At 33.3% G+C, this 19,575-nt stretch overlaps 1 protein-coding gene across 1 annotated transcript in view; it reads left to right on the forward strand.

Moving 5' to 3' along the window:
- The window catches only part of LOC139501282 (uncharacterized), a 98,899-nt gene that overhangs the window by 50,049 nt on the left and 29,275 nt on the right, over positions 1–19,575 (forward strand). The window contains exons 44-60 of the mRNA XM_071290316.1: positions 3,357–3,487; positions 3,852–4,005; positions 4,279–4,500; positions 5,100–5,193; positions 5,992–6,115; positions 7,619–7,767; positions 8,320–8,453; positions 9,542–9,814; positions 10,680–10,970; positions 11,330–11,478; positions 12,285–12,426; positions 13,427–13,530; positions 15,586–15,789; positions 17,037–17,211; positions 18,051–18,325; positions 18,675–18,830; positions 19,320–19,533. Coding sequence (XP_071146417.1) covers positions 3,357–3,487; positions 3,852–4,005; positions 4,279–4,500; positions 5,100–5,193; positions 5,992–6,115; positions 7,619–7,767; positions 8,320–8,453; positions 9,542–9,814; positions 10,680–10,970; positions 11,330–11,478; positions 12,285–12,426; positions 13,427–13,530; positions 15,586–15,789; positions 17,037–17,211; positions 18,051–18,325; positions 18,675–18,830; positions 19,320–19,533 — 2,991 coding nt within the window. The remainder of the gene's footprint in view (positions 1–3,356; positions 3,488–3,851; positions 4,006–4,278; positions 4,501–5,099; positions 5,194–5,991; positions 6,116–7,618; positions 7,768–8,319; positions 8,454–9,541; positions 9,815–10,679; positions 10,971–11,329; positions 11,479–12,284; positions 12,427–13,426; positions 13,531–15,585; positions 15,790–17,036; positions 17,212–18,050; positions 18,326–18,674; positions 18,831–19,319; positions 19,534–19,575) is intronic.

A 19,575-nucleotide genomic window follows, 5' to 3' on the forward strand; every position in this document is an offset into this window, starting at 1 on the left:
TGGGTTGCTGTCCCTGAATTGGTAATTTTTAGGAAATTTTGCTGTTTTTGGTAATTATCTTGAATATTATTATAGATAGAGATAAACTGTAAACAGCAATAATGTTCAGCAAAGTAAGATCTACAAATAAGTCAACATGACCGGAATAGTCAATTGACCCCTTTAGGTGTTATTGCCCTTTATAGTCAATTTTTAACCATTTTTCGTAAATCTTAGTTATCTTTTACAAAAATCTTCTCCTCTGAAACTATTGGGCCAAGTTAATCCAAATTTGGCCACAATTATCTTTGGGGTATTTACTTTTAAAAAATGTGTCTGGTGACCCGGACAACCAACCAAGATGGCCGCTATGGCTTAAAATAGAACATAGGGGTAAAATGCAGTTTTTGGCTTATAACTCAAAAACCAAATCATTTAGAGCAAATCTGACATGAGGTAAAATTTTTCATCAGGTCAAAATCTATCTGCCATGAAATTTTCAGATGAATAGGACAACGCGTTGTTGGGTTGCTGTCCCTAAATTGGTAATTTTAAGGAAATTTTGCTGTTTTTGGTTATTATCTTGAATATTATTATAGATAGAGATAAACTGTAAACAGCAATAATGTTCAGCAAAGTAAGATCTACAAATAAGTCAACATGACCGAAATGGTCAGTTGACCACTTTAGGCGTTATTGCCCTTTATAAGCAATTTTTAACCATTTTTCGTAAATCTTAAACATCTTTTACATAGATCTTCTCCTCGGAAACTACTGGGCCAAATTAATCCAAACTTGGCCAAAATCATTTTTGGGGTATCTACTTTAAAAAATGTGTCCGGTAATCCAGCCATGGAACCAAGATGGCCTCCACGGCTAAAAATAGAACATAGGGGTAAAATGCAGTTTTTGGCTTATAACTCAAAAATGAAAGCATTAAGAGCAAATCTGACATGAAGTAAAATTGTTTAACAGGTCAAGATCTATCTGCCCTGAAATTTTCAGATGAATCGGACAACCCGTTGTTGGGTTACTGCCCCTGAATTGGTAATTTTAAGGAAATTTTGCTGTTTTTGGTTATTATCTTGAATATTATTATAGATATAGATAAACTGTAAACAGCAATAATGTTCAGCAAAGTAAGATTTACAAATAAGTCAACATTTGGAAATGGTCAATTGACCCCCTAAGGAGTTATTGTCCTTTATAGTCAATTTTTAACAATTTTCATAAAATTTGTAAATTTTAACTAACATTTTCCACTGAAACTACTTGGCCAAGTTCATTATAGATAGAGATACTTGTAAGCAGCAAGAATGTTCATTAAAGTAAGATGTACAAACACATCACCATCACTAAAACACAATTTTGTCATGAATCCATCTGCTTCCTTTGTTTAAAGTCATAAGAAACCTCAAATTAAAAAAAATCATGCATATGTTTTTTATAACTTAATGGATAGTTTTCATTATACAACTTATGTACATATACTTTTTTCTGAGGAAAATTCTTTAATGTGTCCACATTTACAAGAAGTTTATTTGTTTTTAATTGCTTGCTTCCAGGAAGCAATTCGCCGACGTATTTTTCGTATGCATAGTGACCTGAGCGTAACCCTCTTCGTAAAAATCCGGCGACCGCAATACGCATGGATCTGTCATTAAAATAAACAATTATCTGATTGTACATGTTAAACACGTGCTCAATACCCATGCTTTTTGTCATTTATTTACTATAAGTTGACAATCGGTAAACTTCGGCTTTAAAACACGGCATTTAATGAGCAGCCATATTTGTTAAATCATAACAAACAGAGAGAAAAAAAATTGACGATTATACGATATATTTGCGTAAAAAATGACAAAATCGTGCACAGAGCTCTAAGTTTATGATATAAACATGCATTGGTTCAAGAATTGGATAAATATTATTTTTCACCACTTACTGGTTTCATATGACTTTAATATTCACATAGACCAAGGTGAGCGACACAGGCTCTTTAGAGCCTCTAGTTTGGCTAAAACTAATTTACAACATTTTAGAAGCCCAGCGACGATAAGATTGTTTGCAAATGTTGATTATGAGACTAACAACTTACGAGTGAATTTTTTTTTTTATTTTACCTTACCTTTCAATTGACTTGTTATGATAAATATGTAAAAAAAATATTCTAAACATGTAAAATCAAATTAAAGAAAATTGTAAATATACTGAACGACTTTAGAAACGCAACACTCATTTTGTTGATTTTTTTACCAAATCTTTTTTGATTCTCTTACAACTACTTTTCATGCTTATCATGCTACTTTCTCCTTACAAAAAATCAAAATCTGACTTACCTGTGGTTATTGAACATACCGAATTTTTGAAGTTGCACGAATTTCTTAAAGCGAAATTTTGGTCCCATAAAAGATTGTTTCAGTTTTTTTTGCTTTGTGAAACAGTTCTTTCAATCCTTTGCCTTACTTATTTTTTTTTAAATGTTGCATCTGAATTTTGCCAAGTCTGAGAAATAAAAAAAACAAAGAACTGAATTAGCCCTTAAGAATACTGAAAACATGAAAACATAAATGTGCTGCAACCATACCGTATGACTTCAGAAACTCGTCCTACTGTCCTTCTGACAACGATACAAGTAGACAAGATTTGTTGCTGACCATCAATGAACAGATCAACGTGTAGTGACAATGAAACATCAACAGAATTTGATTATGCAACGTCATTTGCCAATCATGTTTACGGCCGCAACGTCAACTGCTAACCAAATTGCCGAGTGCCATTGAGTACAGACTCATGCCATAAATGTTTCCCATGAACTGCATTGCCAAAGAATTGATTGCAGGAAAACTTGTATAGCCCTCAAGTTCCAACCGCATAATTGCCAAAACCAATTAATGGGTTGAACAAATGCAAAATCAAAAGGTGTAAAACAGAACCCAAAACATGTCAGACAGAATTTGTTGACCTTTCTGACAATCATTTTGGCGTTTGTAACAGGCAGTCATCGCTTTTGACGCTGACACATTCATTAAAAAATAACACAAAAATAATCTAGTGTTGCGTTTCTAGAGTCGGTCAGTATAGAATCAAGATTTAGTATGAGTGCCAATGAGAGAACTTTCCATCCAAGTTACAATGTGTAAAAAAAGATGAAAATTTGTCCATGGCGAATTTGCACCACCCACTCTAATGCATGAATATAACAAATATTTAACAAGTAACCAATAATTTTATCTATGTTGCTCAAACAATGAAAATAATCAAAACTGCACAAACCATGTATTGCAATCGGTTTCTTTTTTATAACAAAAGATTTTTATTACGAAACAAAAGCAGTTGTCCCCTCGAATTCAGAATACAAAAACTATGCATTTTAGGAAAGCCAAACATTATCAGCGTCTGGGCAGAGAACAAAGCTGGACTTGTATCTGAAGTAGCTACAGGATCAGTTATCATTGACAAAACTCCACCAGAAGAAGGCTTTGTCTCTTGTCCTGATTATGTTGGGGTAAGTATACCTCTAGTTTTATTATTAACAAATCTTCACCTGGAGAATGCTTTGTCTCATCATCAGGTCCTGATTATATTGTAAATTGCTTAAAATAACTTTAGTTATACATGTGAATTCAACATCTATGAAAATGACATGTAAAAAAAAAAATGCATCGATATGAATTTAAGCCCATGAAAGACCCCATTTGGTGATGTTGAATATACATTTAATGAGACAGTAACCAAACAACGCAATTAAAAGAAATAGCAAAAAATAAATATTGTAAAATTTTAAATGGGGTGAAACATATACATTTAATATTAAATTAAAGGGGTAATACTTTAAAATATTAAAAATAATTTATCTTTGTTGTTTACAGGTGAATGCTCCTATACTGTGTACATGGCATGGTTTCCTGGACAAGCAGAGTCCTATCCAGAAATACATCATTACAATGGGAAGTCAACAAGGATCAAATAATATCTACAATGGAACAGAGGTCCCAGGATTCATAAGTGAATATTCAATCCAAGGTAAGTTCTAATCCAATATCATTGGGAAGTGGACAAGAATCAAATAATACATTCAAGTTGACCTGTGATAAATTTTGCTTTTCTTTTTAGGTACCTTTTGGTCATTAAGGTTGTCAGGCATGTAGTTCTTTAAATCTATTGCATTCAAAATTTTGGATTTAAGCATTCCTGATGAAAGTAACCCCTGAAAAATGCCTCTAACACACAAATTTACAAAGTTATTTCCATGTATTTCACTGTAATTCTAATTGAGAAATCTTTTTTATTGTGTAGGTCTGGGTGACCAGTTACATCATGGTGATAAATATTATGTGACAGTGACCGCAGTGAACTTTGTTGACATGGAGTCCTATGGTTTCTCTTCTGAGATTGGTATAGACTCGACACCACCAACGTATGGTAAAGTGATTGACCTTCACACTACATACAGGGTAGATGTCACAGACACTGAGATGACATTAGCCATGAATGCCAAAAAATGTGACACTGATGATGGTAAGAACATATTACAGTAAAACCCGTCTCATGTGAAACATTTTAGGCTTTTTTGTGTTTTTTTACATGCTTGACTTAGTTTTGGGGTTTATTCAAGGTTATGTTTAAAAGAATTACATTGATACACTGCAGTTTTTGTCTTGTTAGGGACGACATCAAAAGATCAATGTAAGATAAACAACTTAATTCAAATAGTTTTGGGGTGGGGGATTGGGGGGGGGGGGGGGGGGGCGTGGGGGGTTGAACTGCTGCAAGATTTGGTCATCCAACATTGATTTTTACATATATATCCATATGGGTCAATCAATTTTTTCCAAATTAAATTAAGAGGGGGGTGGGGGTCAGTGAAAAAACTATGTGAATTAAGTTTTTTATCCTTTGAACTTTTGATGTTTTATGTCTTAAATAATTTTCTACAATTATAAGTAGAATATATACAGGGAGAGGTGGTATTAGTGCCAATAAGACAACTCTCCATCCAAATAACAATTTATAAAAGTAAACCATTAAAGGTCAAGTTACGCTGTAATTGGAGATTGAAATTATAGCTGTCCATTTTGTATCTCAAATGATAAAGATGAATTAATTAAAATTTGCAGAATGTGATTTGCTGGATGCCACTTGTTCAGAGTCTATGACTTCAGTGTCAGCCACCTGGCAAGCATTCCAAGATCCAGAATCTGGAGTACTAAGGTCAGTTGAAGATACAGAAAAATTATAGCTAATAGTCTATAAAATTTGTGACTGAAGAAAGATCTGCCATGAATACCAAATTCTTCAAATAGATAAATCAATTTCTTTTTTCTTTTCTTTTTTTTTAACACTTGAATATAAATTTATTGCACTAAAGCTGATAACAATGACCTTACCGCTACAGCATTAACTGTAAGGTACCCTGAAATTGTAAGTATCTATAAGAACAGGGTTTCATATAGATAAGTATCATTATCAATCCATTTCAAGATGAAATAACACAACAATTTACAAGGTCCTGACTTGGGACAGAAACAGGAACATGCGAAATAGTTTTAACTAGTTTTAAAAGTTCTCAGCCCTCACCCTTTTATTCTTGATATGTGAACCAGCAAAACATACACAAAAAGAAAAAGCACTGTACTCTAATAAACAAAACAAAATCTATGACATAATGCACTCTAAAATTCCTGTACTTTATAGTGCAGGAAGACAAGTCATCCTCTTTTGCAGTGCCTAGAACAAACTAGATGAGAAAATAATGACATTACTTCAAACTATGAATAAATAAATGAATATTTATCCCTTGAATTCTAAAATGCAGTGATAAAATAACACTTCATAACATCCATATTTGTACACCATAATAATAACTGCATCTTGTCATTGGTTGAATAACCATTGTTTATGACATTGTTAGATACAATGTTTTGGTGTACACTTCTGAAAATATTACTCAATATGCCTTATTTTCTGAAACAGTGCATTATGCATCATGTCTTTGTTATACATCATCAGGTACCAGATAGCTCTTGGGACAACACCTGGAGGTGGACAAATAAAGCCTTTCTTTGACATAGATTTAGAAGAAGGAGTAAGATACTATACCATAGGTGGTCTTAATCTTGTTGGTTATAGAGTGGTAAGTTTAAAATTATTTAAAATTCTTTTACTATAAGTTCAAACTTATTGCATGTGCATGGTGTTTTTGATTTGTAGACATTTAAACTTGCCTTTAGAATGGTCACCTCCTTTCAAGAGTCACCTGTCTCCAATGGTTACTTTAACAATTGAACTCTTTTCATCCGTCACCTGTCTAATAGGGTCAGTTGTCACCTAATTTGTGCACCTACTTATCATTTCAACTTCTCACAACTGGTCATTTTCATGTTTTTTATTCCAACCAAAAAAAAACCAGTCATGATGGAAAAAAATATATGTTTAGCATCAAGGTCAATTGAATGAGAATCAGACCCTGTTTGAAACCAAGAGTGTGTAGTAGGAGTTTCAATTTCTTAATTTTCATGTGTTGCTCTCCTTTCAGTTATTATTATTATTATTATTTACAGTGCTTATATAGCGCTTATCTAAATAAACATTTACTCTAAGCGCTTTACAATGCATTTAAAAAACAATGATACAAGTACATATATATAAAATGATAAATAAACACAATTTAAAAAAAACAAAAAATTATGTTTCCATTGAAACCTGTATTTTATTTCTCCACAACTATTAACTATAAATTATGAATGTTTTCTTCAAATTTACAGTGCCAGAAACTACTATTTTTTCATTTGCTTGCATACACAATACCTCTGTTGATTGAAAAAACAAATTTTTTGCCATGATCCCCGCTATGTCAGAATTGAAATTTACTTTAGAATCTCATTCTCACCTCTTTTGAGCAATATCTTTTGATACTTTCCATGAGTGAATGTTTAGTACAGTTTAACTGTAATGGAGTGTAAAATAGGGGATAAAGAGTTTTGTCTTTAGCAGAAAAGACGATTCAGATTTAAAAAGTAAGATCACAAAAATACTGAACTTAGAAGAAAATCAATTCAAAAGGCCATAATCACATGGCAAAATCAAATAACAAAACACATCAAAAATGAATGGACAAGAACTGTCATATTCCTGACTTGGTACAGGCATTTTCAAATGTAGAAAATGGTGGATTAAACTTGGTTTTATAGCGCTAACCCTCTCACTTTGATGACAGTCTCGTCAAATTCTGTATATTTACATTGATGCGTAAACTAAACAGACACAATAAATAAAATAGTCAAAATATGGGTACATCAGTCATCATCGTATAACAATTTTAAAAGGAACAATTTAACAGAACACAAAAACATCTATCTACAAACACATTCATTGATTTGTGTGTCTGACGTCAGAAAATTTTATTATACGTCACATAAATTTGTCATTCAATGTGCATGCAAAAAACTTCTTGAGAGAGGATTGTAAGAGGACAACTCTTGGATCTCTTTAGGATACTCTCATTTAAAAATTTTGAAAAGAAATGAAGGGCTCTGTTGTTACATCAAATATAATTTAGCCAAAGAACTGACTATGCTTTTATTGTTTTTCGTCTTTATCTTTTTTTCTCCATTATTTTGTAATTGCTGCATTTTAGGTTTATGTCTCTGTAAAAGGAGTCAATGGTGCTGATCTGACAAGTGTTGCTACATCCAATGGACTCTATATGTCTTATCTAAGTCAGGGAATGAACCCTCTTAGTCATGTAGGGGTCGCTGATGTATTGGAGAATTCTGTCGGAGATGTGTAAGTAAATACAGGAACTTCTGTGAGGAGGAACAAATATATGTTGACAAATCTAACGGTGTCTGATGTATTGAAAAACTCTATAAATAGATGTAAAAACATTACAGTCTGCCTTATGAGTTTGTCAACCTTTTACATAATAAAGTATAAACTATAAAGAAAAATGGTTTTGCTCTAAATTATCATATTGTCACCTCTTCAAAAGAAAAAGTATAAGGACAACGTGAATCACATTTACATGAATTGGTGTTAAATATTTCAAATTTTAAATCACCATTACTTTGAAATCTTTCATAAGGGAGATTGTACTTTCAAAAAGCATGAGTGTTATTAGTCAATAGAATTACAAGTAACTACATGTATTGTATTGCATCTTAATACTTTCTGAGTCTTAACTAGCTATATATATATATTGTAACACACAGTATATCATTTCAATAATTTAAAGGTTTGCAGACAGCTTCCAATGAAATAAACATTGTTTTTCAAGATGAAAATTTAGATTAAAAGTTTTGCCAATAATTTGTAATAGCTAGTATATCTTTTTTACAGTAACTTCCAGTCATCAGACCACACTTATAGAGCATCATGGGATATGTCAGGTGATCCATGTCCAGTCAGTAATTATGAATGGAAGATACAAAGGCTTGATGGTCTTGTTGTTCAAGATTGGCTGCAAATGAATTGTAAGTTGATTTTTGAGCTGACAGGTGGCCTAAAGGGCCAGTGTGATCTTTTTCCCATCACTAGGTGTCTGTTTTCTGTCATTGTCTTCCATTGTCAGTTACTTTTTACAAAAATCATCTCCTCTGAAACTACTGGGTCAGTTGGAACCTTACTTGGCCACATTCATCATTGAGCTATCTATTTAAATAAATGTGTCCAATGATTCCACCAGCCAAGTATATGTCTGTTTACAGGACGTATTATGGTATACTGTTGTTTGTCTGTATTGAACATATCGGCCAATAACTCAAAAACCCTTTAACCATTTCTCTTTAAACTTTGGTGAATTGTTTATACCCGTATCTATTGACTTGATTATGCTCCCTTTCTATTTTTATAAATTTTCGATTTTATGTTTCCTAGTTACAGGGTTTTATTCATAATAAAAAAGAGGGTATTTTCAAGTTTACGGAGAATAACTCAAAAATACTTTCATATTTCGATTTTTATAAATTTTACATTTTAAGTTTTCGAGTGACTGGTTTCTATCTATTCATGAATTTCTGATATGACATTGAGAAGTTATTGATCTTTATTCTTTGAAAAAGCAACAGCCTTTTATGCACTCATGGTGCAGCTGTTTATTATCAATTATCTAAATAATTAATATATTTGGTCTGAAACTTTAAAATGTGAGTAAGCTTCATGTACTTCAAATCTTCATGGCAGACATTTTTATGCCCCACCTCTGATAGTAGAGGGGCATTATGTTTTCTGGTCTGTATGTCCGTTCGTCTGTTGTACCAGTCGTCCGTACGTCTGTTCGGCCCGCTTCAGGTTAAAGTTTTTGGTCAAGGTAGTTTTTGATGAAATTGAAGTCCAATCAACTTGAAACTTAGTACACATGTTCCTTATGATATGATCTTTCTTATTTTAATGCCAAATAAGAGTTTTTACCCCAATTTCACGGTCCACTGAACATAGAAAATGATAGTGCGAGTGGGGCATTCGTGTACTGGGGACACATTCTTGTTGACATGGTCATTCAAACTTGTGTTAATTGAGATCCATTACAAATTTAAGATATTAAACATATTTAATTTTTAAGTGAACACTGATGGTATGACAGATGGATTAGGTTTGGAAAATGGAAAAATGTACTACTCTTTAGTGAAGGTGACCAATAAATTAAACTACACCTACATCTTAAGATCAGATGGTGTCACTATAGAGAAAAATCCACTTTTACCAGGAAAGGTGTTTGACGGCGACGTTAGAGGCTACGATATTAACTACTTGCCATCCAGTAATATTATCTATGCCAACTGGGATGGATTTGGTTTACCTGCAGATGCCATTGCACAAGTGGATGTATTATCAGGTTATATGCTTTAATTTGTTGTATTTTGTGAAATATTAGATGTTCATTTCTTAAAGACTGAAGCAAATGGATAATGAATGTACTCAAAGAAAAGCAATAATTTGTTGTTTTTACAACTCATAGAATGTAACAAAACCACATAACTTAAAAATGAGGACAAAACAAACATTCCTTTAATAATATTTAAGGTAGATCATAAGTAAATCTTTTTTGAGACAGATTTTTTTTATACTTAGCCAGAATGAAGATTTTAATATGCTCTTTTCAAAAATATAATAAAAAGTAGGGGTCACCGTGCTATTTTTCAAGCTATGAGTCGTTGAAAATTGCCTAAATTTGGTTAGATTGTTAATGGAAAAACACAATTGTGTGCATAAAAAATAATCTATGAGATAGAATTTTGAAAAAAATTGTGAAAAGATAGGTTTTGTAATATGTTTTAAGAAAATAAAAAGAATAAATGGTGTCACCGAACTTGTTTTCTTGCTACAAGAAAAAAGAAAAAAATTCCCTATCTGTCCTGTATAAATTTTTTACTAAAAGAGTTATCTTCCCTTAAATGGCTCATTTGAAAAAAATGATTCAAAAAGCAAAAGAAAATGATATTTGTTTAATTATTTTGAATCATACAATAAATTGCCAAGTTTTCTTTATATTATTAAACAGTCTATCCATCAAATTGCAAATCTGTCTCCAAATTTGCAGATTTAGGCAAATAACTAGACCGATTTTTTACTGTGATTGTTCAATCCAAGATGGCGGTATACCATGAATCTACCTTAAGACTGAAAGAAAAACAACCAATTGAAACATTTCTTCTATTACAGTGTTGACGGATGAATTTAACTTATTGAATATTTTACAGGAAACCCTGGAATGCAAGTGGACGAGGCACAGTTAGAGGCACAAAATCCGAACCAGGAAGTAGTTTATTATGAGGTTGCCGTGGGAACAGACAGAAGATTCCCCAAAACCAGGGATGATGTTGTTCCATTTACAAATGTATACCTAAACAAAACTGTCATTTTCTATGACCTTGAGTTGACCCCATTAACTGGTATCTACTACTTCACAGTAAAGGCATACAGTGCCTCATATTCTATAGCAACAGTCACCTCAAATGGTTTCCAGGTTGGATTTGATGGAGGAGTAACAGGTAAGACCTGGATTGAGAGAACAGAATTCCCAGGGGTGATACCAGGATTTTTGAAAGGGGAGGTAATTCCAGACAACTGAATGAATTCGGCAGAGCATTGTGAGGCTAAAAAAATTCTTTGCTAAAAAATTATATTTATTATCCAATCAAAGAGGGCATAAGCCCTCTACACCCAGGTCCTGTGTAAGCCACTGATTCCATAATGACACAAGATCAGAAAATATTAATGAAATTAACATTATGTGATCAAATTGTTTTCACATGATTATATTGTTATCAAATAAAGCAAGAAAATCATAATTTGTTGTAAATTATTATGAAAAATATTATAATTCATATTGAATTTGTTTGTATTACAGCTGGGGTTATTGTGATGGAGAGATACATTCCAACATACACCTATTTAGAAATTCAGTTTGAAGGATTTAGTTCCAAGTTGGATATTTTGATGTACTACGTAGCTTTGTCAAACAACTCTGATGCCAATAATACTAACTGTAAAGCATATGTAAGTTATTTGCTAGAATATCTCTTTTATAATGGAAAAGAAATGAAATACTGAGATATCCCAATGAGACAGTGAATGACCCAATGTTCCACATGTCAACATACATGCTTAGGAAGAGACAAGTTTCTATACAATATGTAAAGGTCTTAAGCTCCAGCAGGGCTTTATATCATCTTTTATTCAGTTAAAAAAATGTTTGCCTTATGAAAACAGATGGAGAGAATTTAAGAAACAATACATAGTGAATTAGGCTTACAAAAATAGCAAATTTTTATCAAATCTCAGTACTGGCCTAGCTTTATAGTAAAAGGAGCACAAAAATTGACATAAAGCACTAGGTATGGATATTTGTAATATAATGATGCTGTCTAGGTATATGTATTTCTAAAAGTTAATTCCTTAAAAAAATGAAAATATGGAGATGTGGTATGAATGCCAATGATGATCCTTCATTTTAAGTGCCAGTCTGTCTAAGAATCAGGCAGTGGTGAAAACATGACAAAACAAAACCCACCCAATTTGACATTGGTTTCAGTTCATAATATGCAGTAATGCACAAAAATAACATTCATTTCCATTTTCTGTTCTGGTAATAGAAGATACAATTTGGTTGAAGTGCACTAGAAATTAACGAATAAGGGGAGATAACTTTGTAATTTGCTATCATTCTAACCTCGGTGGATTTTTCTAATCATGTTTTAATTTTTACCTAAATTGCCTGATTCTTACAAAGACTGACACTTAAATAAGAGACATTATTCATTCATCTCATCTACTTTTTAAGACTTGACTCTCATTTTGCACAGATTGATGGTGGTTCAGCTACAGTCGAAAAAAAGAAGGAATTATTTACAGATTATGATGTCACTAATATTAACAAGTATACAGTTACCACAATGACAGGAATCAATCTGACACAGGGAGCTACCTATTATGTGTATGCTATGGGTAAGTCTAGTCTGACACAGGGAGCTACCTATTATGTGTATGCTATGGGTAAGTCTAGTCTGACACAAGGAGATACCTATTATGTGTATGCTATGGGTAAGTCTAGTCTGACACAAGGAGATACCTATTATGTGTATGCTATGGGTAAGTCTAGTCTGACACAAGGAGATACCTACTATATGTGTATGCTATGGGTAAGTCTAGTCTGACACAGGGAGATACCTATTATGTGTATGCTATGGGTAAGTCTAGTCTGACACAAGGAGATACCTACTATATGTGTATGCTATGGGTAAGTCTAGTCTGACACAGGGAGCTACCTATTATGTGTATGCTATGGGTAAGTCTAGTCTGACACAGGGAGATACCTATTATGTGTATGCTATGGGTAAGTCTAGTCTGACACAGGGAGCTACCTATTATGTGTATGCTATGGGTAAGTCTAGTCTGACACAGGGAGCTACCTATTATGTGTATGCTATGGGTAAGTCTAGTCTGACACAGGGAGCTACCTACTATGTGTATGCTATGGGTAAGTCTAGTCTGACACAGGGAGCTACCTATTATGTGTATGCTATGGGTAAGTCTAATCTGACACAGGGAGCTACCTATTATGTGTATGCTATGGGTAAGTCTAGTCTGACACAGGGAGATACCTATTATGTGTATGCTATGGGTAAGTCTAATCTGACACAGGGAGCTACCTATTATGTGTATGCTATGGGTAAGTCTAGTCTGACACAGGGAGCCACCTACTATGTGTATGCTATGGGTAAGTCTAGTCTGACACAAGGAGATATCTACTATGTGTATGCTATGGGTAAGTCTAGTCTGACACAGGGAGCTACCTATTATGTGTATGCTATGGGTAAGTCTAGATCTTGACTAGCTATATATTGTTTCCACATTTGTTGTCAATTGTTTAAGTTTGTAATTATACAAACAATACATTTTTCTGTTTCCACAGTTTATTTCTCCAAACTTATTTTATCTTATATAGGTACTGATAAATCTGGAGCTTGCGGTATGGTCATGCATGAATTCACTGTTGACACCACACACCCAGACAGGGGCAGGATAAAAACTGGACCCTATTATGATATGGTTTGTAATTTTATGGCTATATATATTAAAGTGCCTAATCATTTTTGTCCCCCATGTTAGCAGAGGACTTGGAAATACTCTGCATCCGTCCATGTGTCCATCTGGTCTTGTTAGAGCTCTCAAAGGAACAGTTCTTGCCAGATTTTTATAATACTTATACTAAAGGTTGATATCAGCAATGTCTCTCACAATTTGTATAATGGTAGACAATTAACTTTAAAAAAAAGAGTTATTTCCCTTTGAAATATTTAATTTATGTAAAACGGCCTTGTTATCCCTCTCACGGATACAATGGACACAATTCTTGCCAGATTTTATAAAACTTATACATTGTACTAGTATCCGCTAATTTTCTTGGAGATGTTCTGTAATGGTGCACAAAGTTGTGTCCTGGGAAATATTAAATTTATGTAAAATGTCTTCATTAGGGTTCTCAAGGATACAAATCTTGCCAGATTTTTATAAAACTTACACTTTAGGTTAATTTGAAAAATTGTGAACCAACACCTGAAGTGGTTATCATGCGGTTGGGTAATAGCGGGTGGATACCACGCGGTATTCACAGTTGTCTTTCACTATAAAAGCAAATAAACGTAATTAAAGACAACAACACCCATCAATTACTGCATGGTGATTAATTTATTGTGGTCGACATGTTTCGCCAACAAGCGTGGCGTCTTCAGGACAATATTATACATGAAATCAAACAGTGAAGTACAAATTTTGCGGTTGTGCGGTTTGCCTTAACAATAGAGGTTGTTATGACGACGTTATAGATATAAATAGAAAGTGAAAGTGAAAGTAAAATAAGAATCTAGTATAGTTCAAAGAGAAAGTTAGTCAATAAAGTTATTAACGATGTGGTTATCTCCTATTCTTGCACGTCTGTGTAGTGGTCCTCATAGAAGTTTCTAGTGGTAATAATGTAGAAATGATGGAAGTAGCTCATAAAATGTCAGTTCATTTCCAAATTGGACAACACCCCATTGGCCATCCCGTACCAATTCAACTGGCTTCGCTCCGAGGGAGGTACTGCTTCCACTAGAAACTTCTATGAGGACCACTACACAGACGTGCAAGAATAGGAGATAACCACATCGTTAATAACTTTATTGACTAACTTTCTCTTTGAACTATACTAGATTCTTATTTTACTTTCACTTTCACTTTCTATTTATATCTATAACGTCGTCATAACAACCTCTATTGTTAAGGCAAACCGCACAACCGCAAAATTTGTACTTCACTGTTTGATTTCATGTATAATATTGTCCTGAAGACGCCACGCTTGTTGGCGAAACATGTCGACCACAATAAATTAATCACCATGCGGTAATTGATGGGTGTTGTTGTCTTTAATTACGTTTATTTACTTTAGGTTAATATCAGCAATATCTTGGACAAAGTTCTATAATTGTGGATGATCGACTGTTTTTTATGCCCGACCTACGATAGTAGAGGGGGATTATGTTTTCTGGTCTGTGCGTCCGTTCGTCCGTCTGTCCGTTCGTTCATCCGTCCGTCTGTCCCGCTTCAAGTTTTTGGTCAAGGTAGTTTCTGATGAAGTTGAAGTCCAATCAACTTGAAACTTAGTATACATGTGCCCTATGATATGATCTGTCTAATTGTAATGCCAAATTAAAGTTTTGACCCCAAATTTATGGTTCACTGAACATAGAAAATGATAGTGCAAATTTCAGGTTAAAGTTTTTGGTCAAGGTAGTTTTTGATGAAGTAGAAGTCCAATCAACTCGAAACTTAGTATACATGTTCCCTTTGATAAGATCATTTTAATTTTAATGCCAAATTAGAGAATTTATTCCAATTTCACGGTCCACTAAACATAGAAAATGATAGTGCGAGTGGGGCATCCGTGTACTGTGGACACATTCTTGTTTTAAATAGTTATGCTCCTTGGAAATATAAAATTTATGGAAAATGGCCTCATTAGACCAATATTAGTGTTAGAACTCTCACGTGTACAATTTTTGAGGATTTTTTAAAACTTATACTATTGAAATGTTTCTCAATAAAAACTTTTTGTTTGCATTTCAGCCTGTGACTTACAATCAAGCCAATACATCACTATATGTGTATTGGGAGGGGTATGGTGATGATGTATCTGATATAGCCACATATGAAGTATCAATCTGGAGAAATAAATCCTGTTCAGTAGATGCTGAGTCTGAGATGGTCGTCAGCTGGATAACCCTATCAAATAATTATACAGATTACAGTTTCATAGATCAATCTCTTAATGTAAGTTTTACATGTACATTTGTACTATGAACCATTGTAAAGACAGTTTGATTCATAGGAGTATGATGATAAATTCTATCGTTCGATAAAATATTTTTTACACCAATATTATGCTGTAATTTGGATTTAAACAACTATAGGTTACTATATGACCTAAAACTACTGTGTGGACTCATCATTTATTTTCATGGTTACTCTTTTTCATGGATTGAGTAAAATTTGAATTTTCATGAATATTTATTTGGATGGTCTTGCCAATGCAAAGTCTGCATATAGAAATTTATAATGTTTTGAACATTTAAATTGTGGTTCACCTGTATTCACAAAGTCTACAAAAATTAGTTTTCCTCCAATAATAATGAAGCCACAGTATTAACACAATCCATACTGTATAGTAAGCTCTGAAAGCATTTGAAACATTTTATACAAGAAAATGTGGTTTGATTTATATTTTTCAAAATTAGGAGATAAGGTATGATTGCCAATAAGATAACTATCCACCAGAGTTCAAATGACATGACCATAAGCAACTTTTACAACATTCAACAATGAGAAAAACAATTAATGTTTATTAAACTATAAAATATTCTGACATGAAGATGTGAATAAATTCAGACCAAAAAACTAATGGAGATACCTAAAAGACATGCCAATTGATAAATAAATCGTTTTTTCCAAAGCCCTTTTTCAGTGTTTTTTTTCTTCTATCTTGTTTATGTAAAATTTTTGGACATACAAAATTGCCTGAAAATATGTGTTTTCTGCACTTCAATGTCTTTATCAAAATATAATTATAGAAATATTTGTAATTATACAAGAGAGGCAAAAGATACCAATGGGACATATAAACTCAGAATTAATAAAAAAAAAAACTAATATAGCTGACTATGCAGTATGGGCTTTGCTCATTGTTGAAGGCCGTACGGTGATTTATAGTTGTTAATGTCTGTGACATTTTGGTCTTTTGTGGATAGTTGTCTCATTGGCAATCATACCACATCTTCTTTTTTATATAACAATGCTATGACAAAAAAGTAAAAAGAGACCAAATGGTAAACAACAGCACAAAACAGCACTAAAAATGTAGAAAAACTAAAGAACCCCACCAAAAACAGGGGGATAATTAGGTGCTCCTGAAGGGTAAGCAGATACAGCTCCAAAGCCATATAATAATTATTCTAAACAAAGTATAATACTTTATAGTCTAGAGTAAAAGGTTGATATCATAATATGTAATTCATTAACAGAAATCAGAACCACTAGTTGTCAAGTTTATCATCACAAATGGAGCAGGTCTCTCCATAACAGATGAATCGGTACCTATATTAGTAGACATGACCAAACCAACTCCGGGAAAAGTTGTTGATGGCTGGGATTTCAAGAGAGATCGTGTCTGGTTCAATTCTCCCAGCAGTGCTAAAGGTTTGTATGTAAAAAATGATGGCTAACTGTGATATATTTTGAAAAACTGGTGAAAAAAAAACTTTTTTATGCTGAATGCTTTTCAACAGAACTAAATATTCATCTTACAGTAAGATAGACACTGTAGTCACTGAATAATTAGGTTATTTTTGGAAAAAGACAGAAGTTATGCCTTGAAAAAAGGCACATACCAACTTGTCAAAAAGTTTTGTTGCAGAGGTTGTTTAATAAGCAGAGAGCTAGGCACTACAGCTAAATGAGGAATTTTTTTTAAAATGTGTCCCTATTCTGACTACTATGGATTCATTATTATTAGTTGGATACCAATTTTTGTGGATTTCGTGAGAACAGTTGAACCACGAAATTAAAAGTTCAACGAATGACACATTTTCTTATGGCTTGTTTGCAGACTTCGGCAAAACCACGAAATCAAATATCCACGAACCTGGAAGTTTTCCTCAATCCACGAAAATTGGTACCCACGAAAATAAATGAATTCACAGAATTAAAAGCTTGGCTGTGTATATTCATTCATTTCTCACAGCCAAAAATACCTCACTTGCTGTGACAACCTTCACAACTACTGTGGATTCATTTATTTTCATGGAATGAAAAAAAAAGTATTTTCATGTATTTGCCAAAGTTTGCATACAAGTCTATTGGAAGTTTGAACCTCATTGAACATTTGAATGTTTGGTTCAACTTTACCCATGAAAAAACATGAATTGGTGATCACATGAATTATTATGAATCCACAGTATATAACAAAACCATTGAAGCTTGTAGGAGCTACAAAAGATTAATTTATTGTAAAGAGAATTGCATAAAATATTTTTCAGGATCTATTCTGCATTTGGCGACTCCATTTGGTCAGGCATGTCCAACACGTCCAGTATCAATTGTCGATGATAGCGATTGGAAAATCTTACAGCAAATAGGCTTCAGAGATCCAGAAGGACAGGACTGGCCCATAAAGATGCGTACAGAAAATCTTGGACATGAAATTTATGATGATGAACTATGGATAAAGTTAGGAAGAGATACAAATTTGAACGCTATGTATTCCTCAGGATACTACAGAAAAGCTGACTATCAATTAGGAGGAGAGTGGGAGGTTAGTTCAGTATAGTATAACTTTACAGTAGAACAGTCACTAACCTCGTTTTGTTTTTCAGAATAAACAGTCTGTGACTCCATATATAGTATGTATTTAAAGTAAAACCAAGATTCTTCAAATAGTTATTAAATATTCTAGTTGGCAAAAAATAAATATATTTTTTTCATTATAGTTGTAGATTTAAAATTTTGACTTCTATAGCAAAATATTGAGAATGGAAATCTGGAATATGTAAAAGAGCAGATTACAGCCTAAGGCCACCATTGCAGTCAAAAATCCTGCACCCAGATGTCAGCCTCAGTTGGCCCCTAAATAACAAGTTAACTTATCAATTTTTAAATTACAGTTTGAAATCAAGGCTGCCAGTGGTGAAGGTATGGCTGCCACGTCTGTGATGTTATGGGACGGACCAGAGGGTGAAATAATGCCATACGATCATGTTCCAGAGGCTGACTGGTCTGTCACTGTCTGTTATTGCTGTTTTGAAAATCCAATACCAGCAGTGAGTGCAAAACTTTTTATATTTTAATTGTTGAGAACCCTTGTAACAACTCTTTGTCATGTCCTTATGTGACTTGATGCATGGCAGAATTATGTCCCTATATTCAATTTATCCTTATTTTCCACCTTCCTATTGTAAATATTATTAATTAGTTCTCATTCTAAGCATGCATGAAATATTTGCTGCTAGACATTTATCAAACAACAAAAAAATCAATATAATATGAAATATGACGCCTGACCCTGAACTTTACCCCATGGTTAAATAATTTCTGCATTTTTTTAATGGCCACCCCTTTAAATATAATTATTTTTTTGGAAATGATTAAGATCCACACCTTCAATGTATATTCAGTATTACATTGATAAGACCTTTTCAGTGCACCTTAACTGTTTGTCTCATCTATTATATATATAACTCTTCATATTCAAAACAAGATAATATCCTAAGCCAAATAATTAAATGTTTGACATTATTCTTCATTTTTAGACATGCACTGCCTGTGACTGTACGGCATATTTAGCTGAAAAGTTTGGTAATGGTACAATAGTAGCACCAACAACTGAAGCTGTTCCTGTTGTTGATAACGGTACATCATCTCTGTACCAAGTGGTGCAAAACCCTAAAGGTGGCGCTGTCATCACACCTATTGATTTATCAAAACAGCCTGCTAGAGCATCGTGTGGTATTGAAATTTTCACAGGTAAAATATGATTATTCATTATCTTTTTGTACCAAGATAATT

The sequence above is a fragment of the Mytilus edulis genome, chromosome 13 (assembly GCF_963676685.1).
Source record: "Mytilus edulis chromosome 13, xbMytEdul2.2, whole genome shotgun sequence".
Lineage (NCBI taxonomy): Eukaryota > Metazoa > Mollusca > Bivalvia > Mytilida > Mytilidae > Mytilus > Mytilus edulis.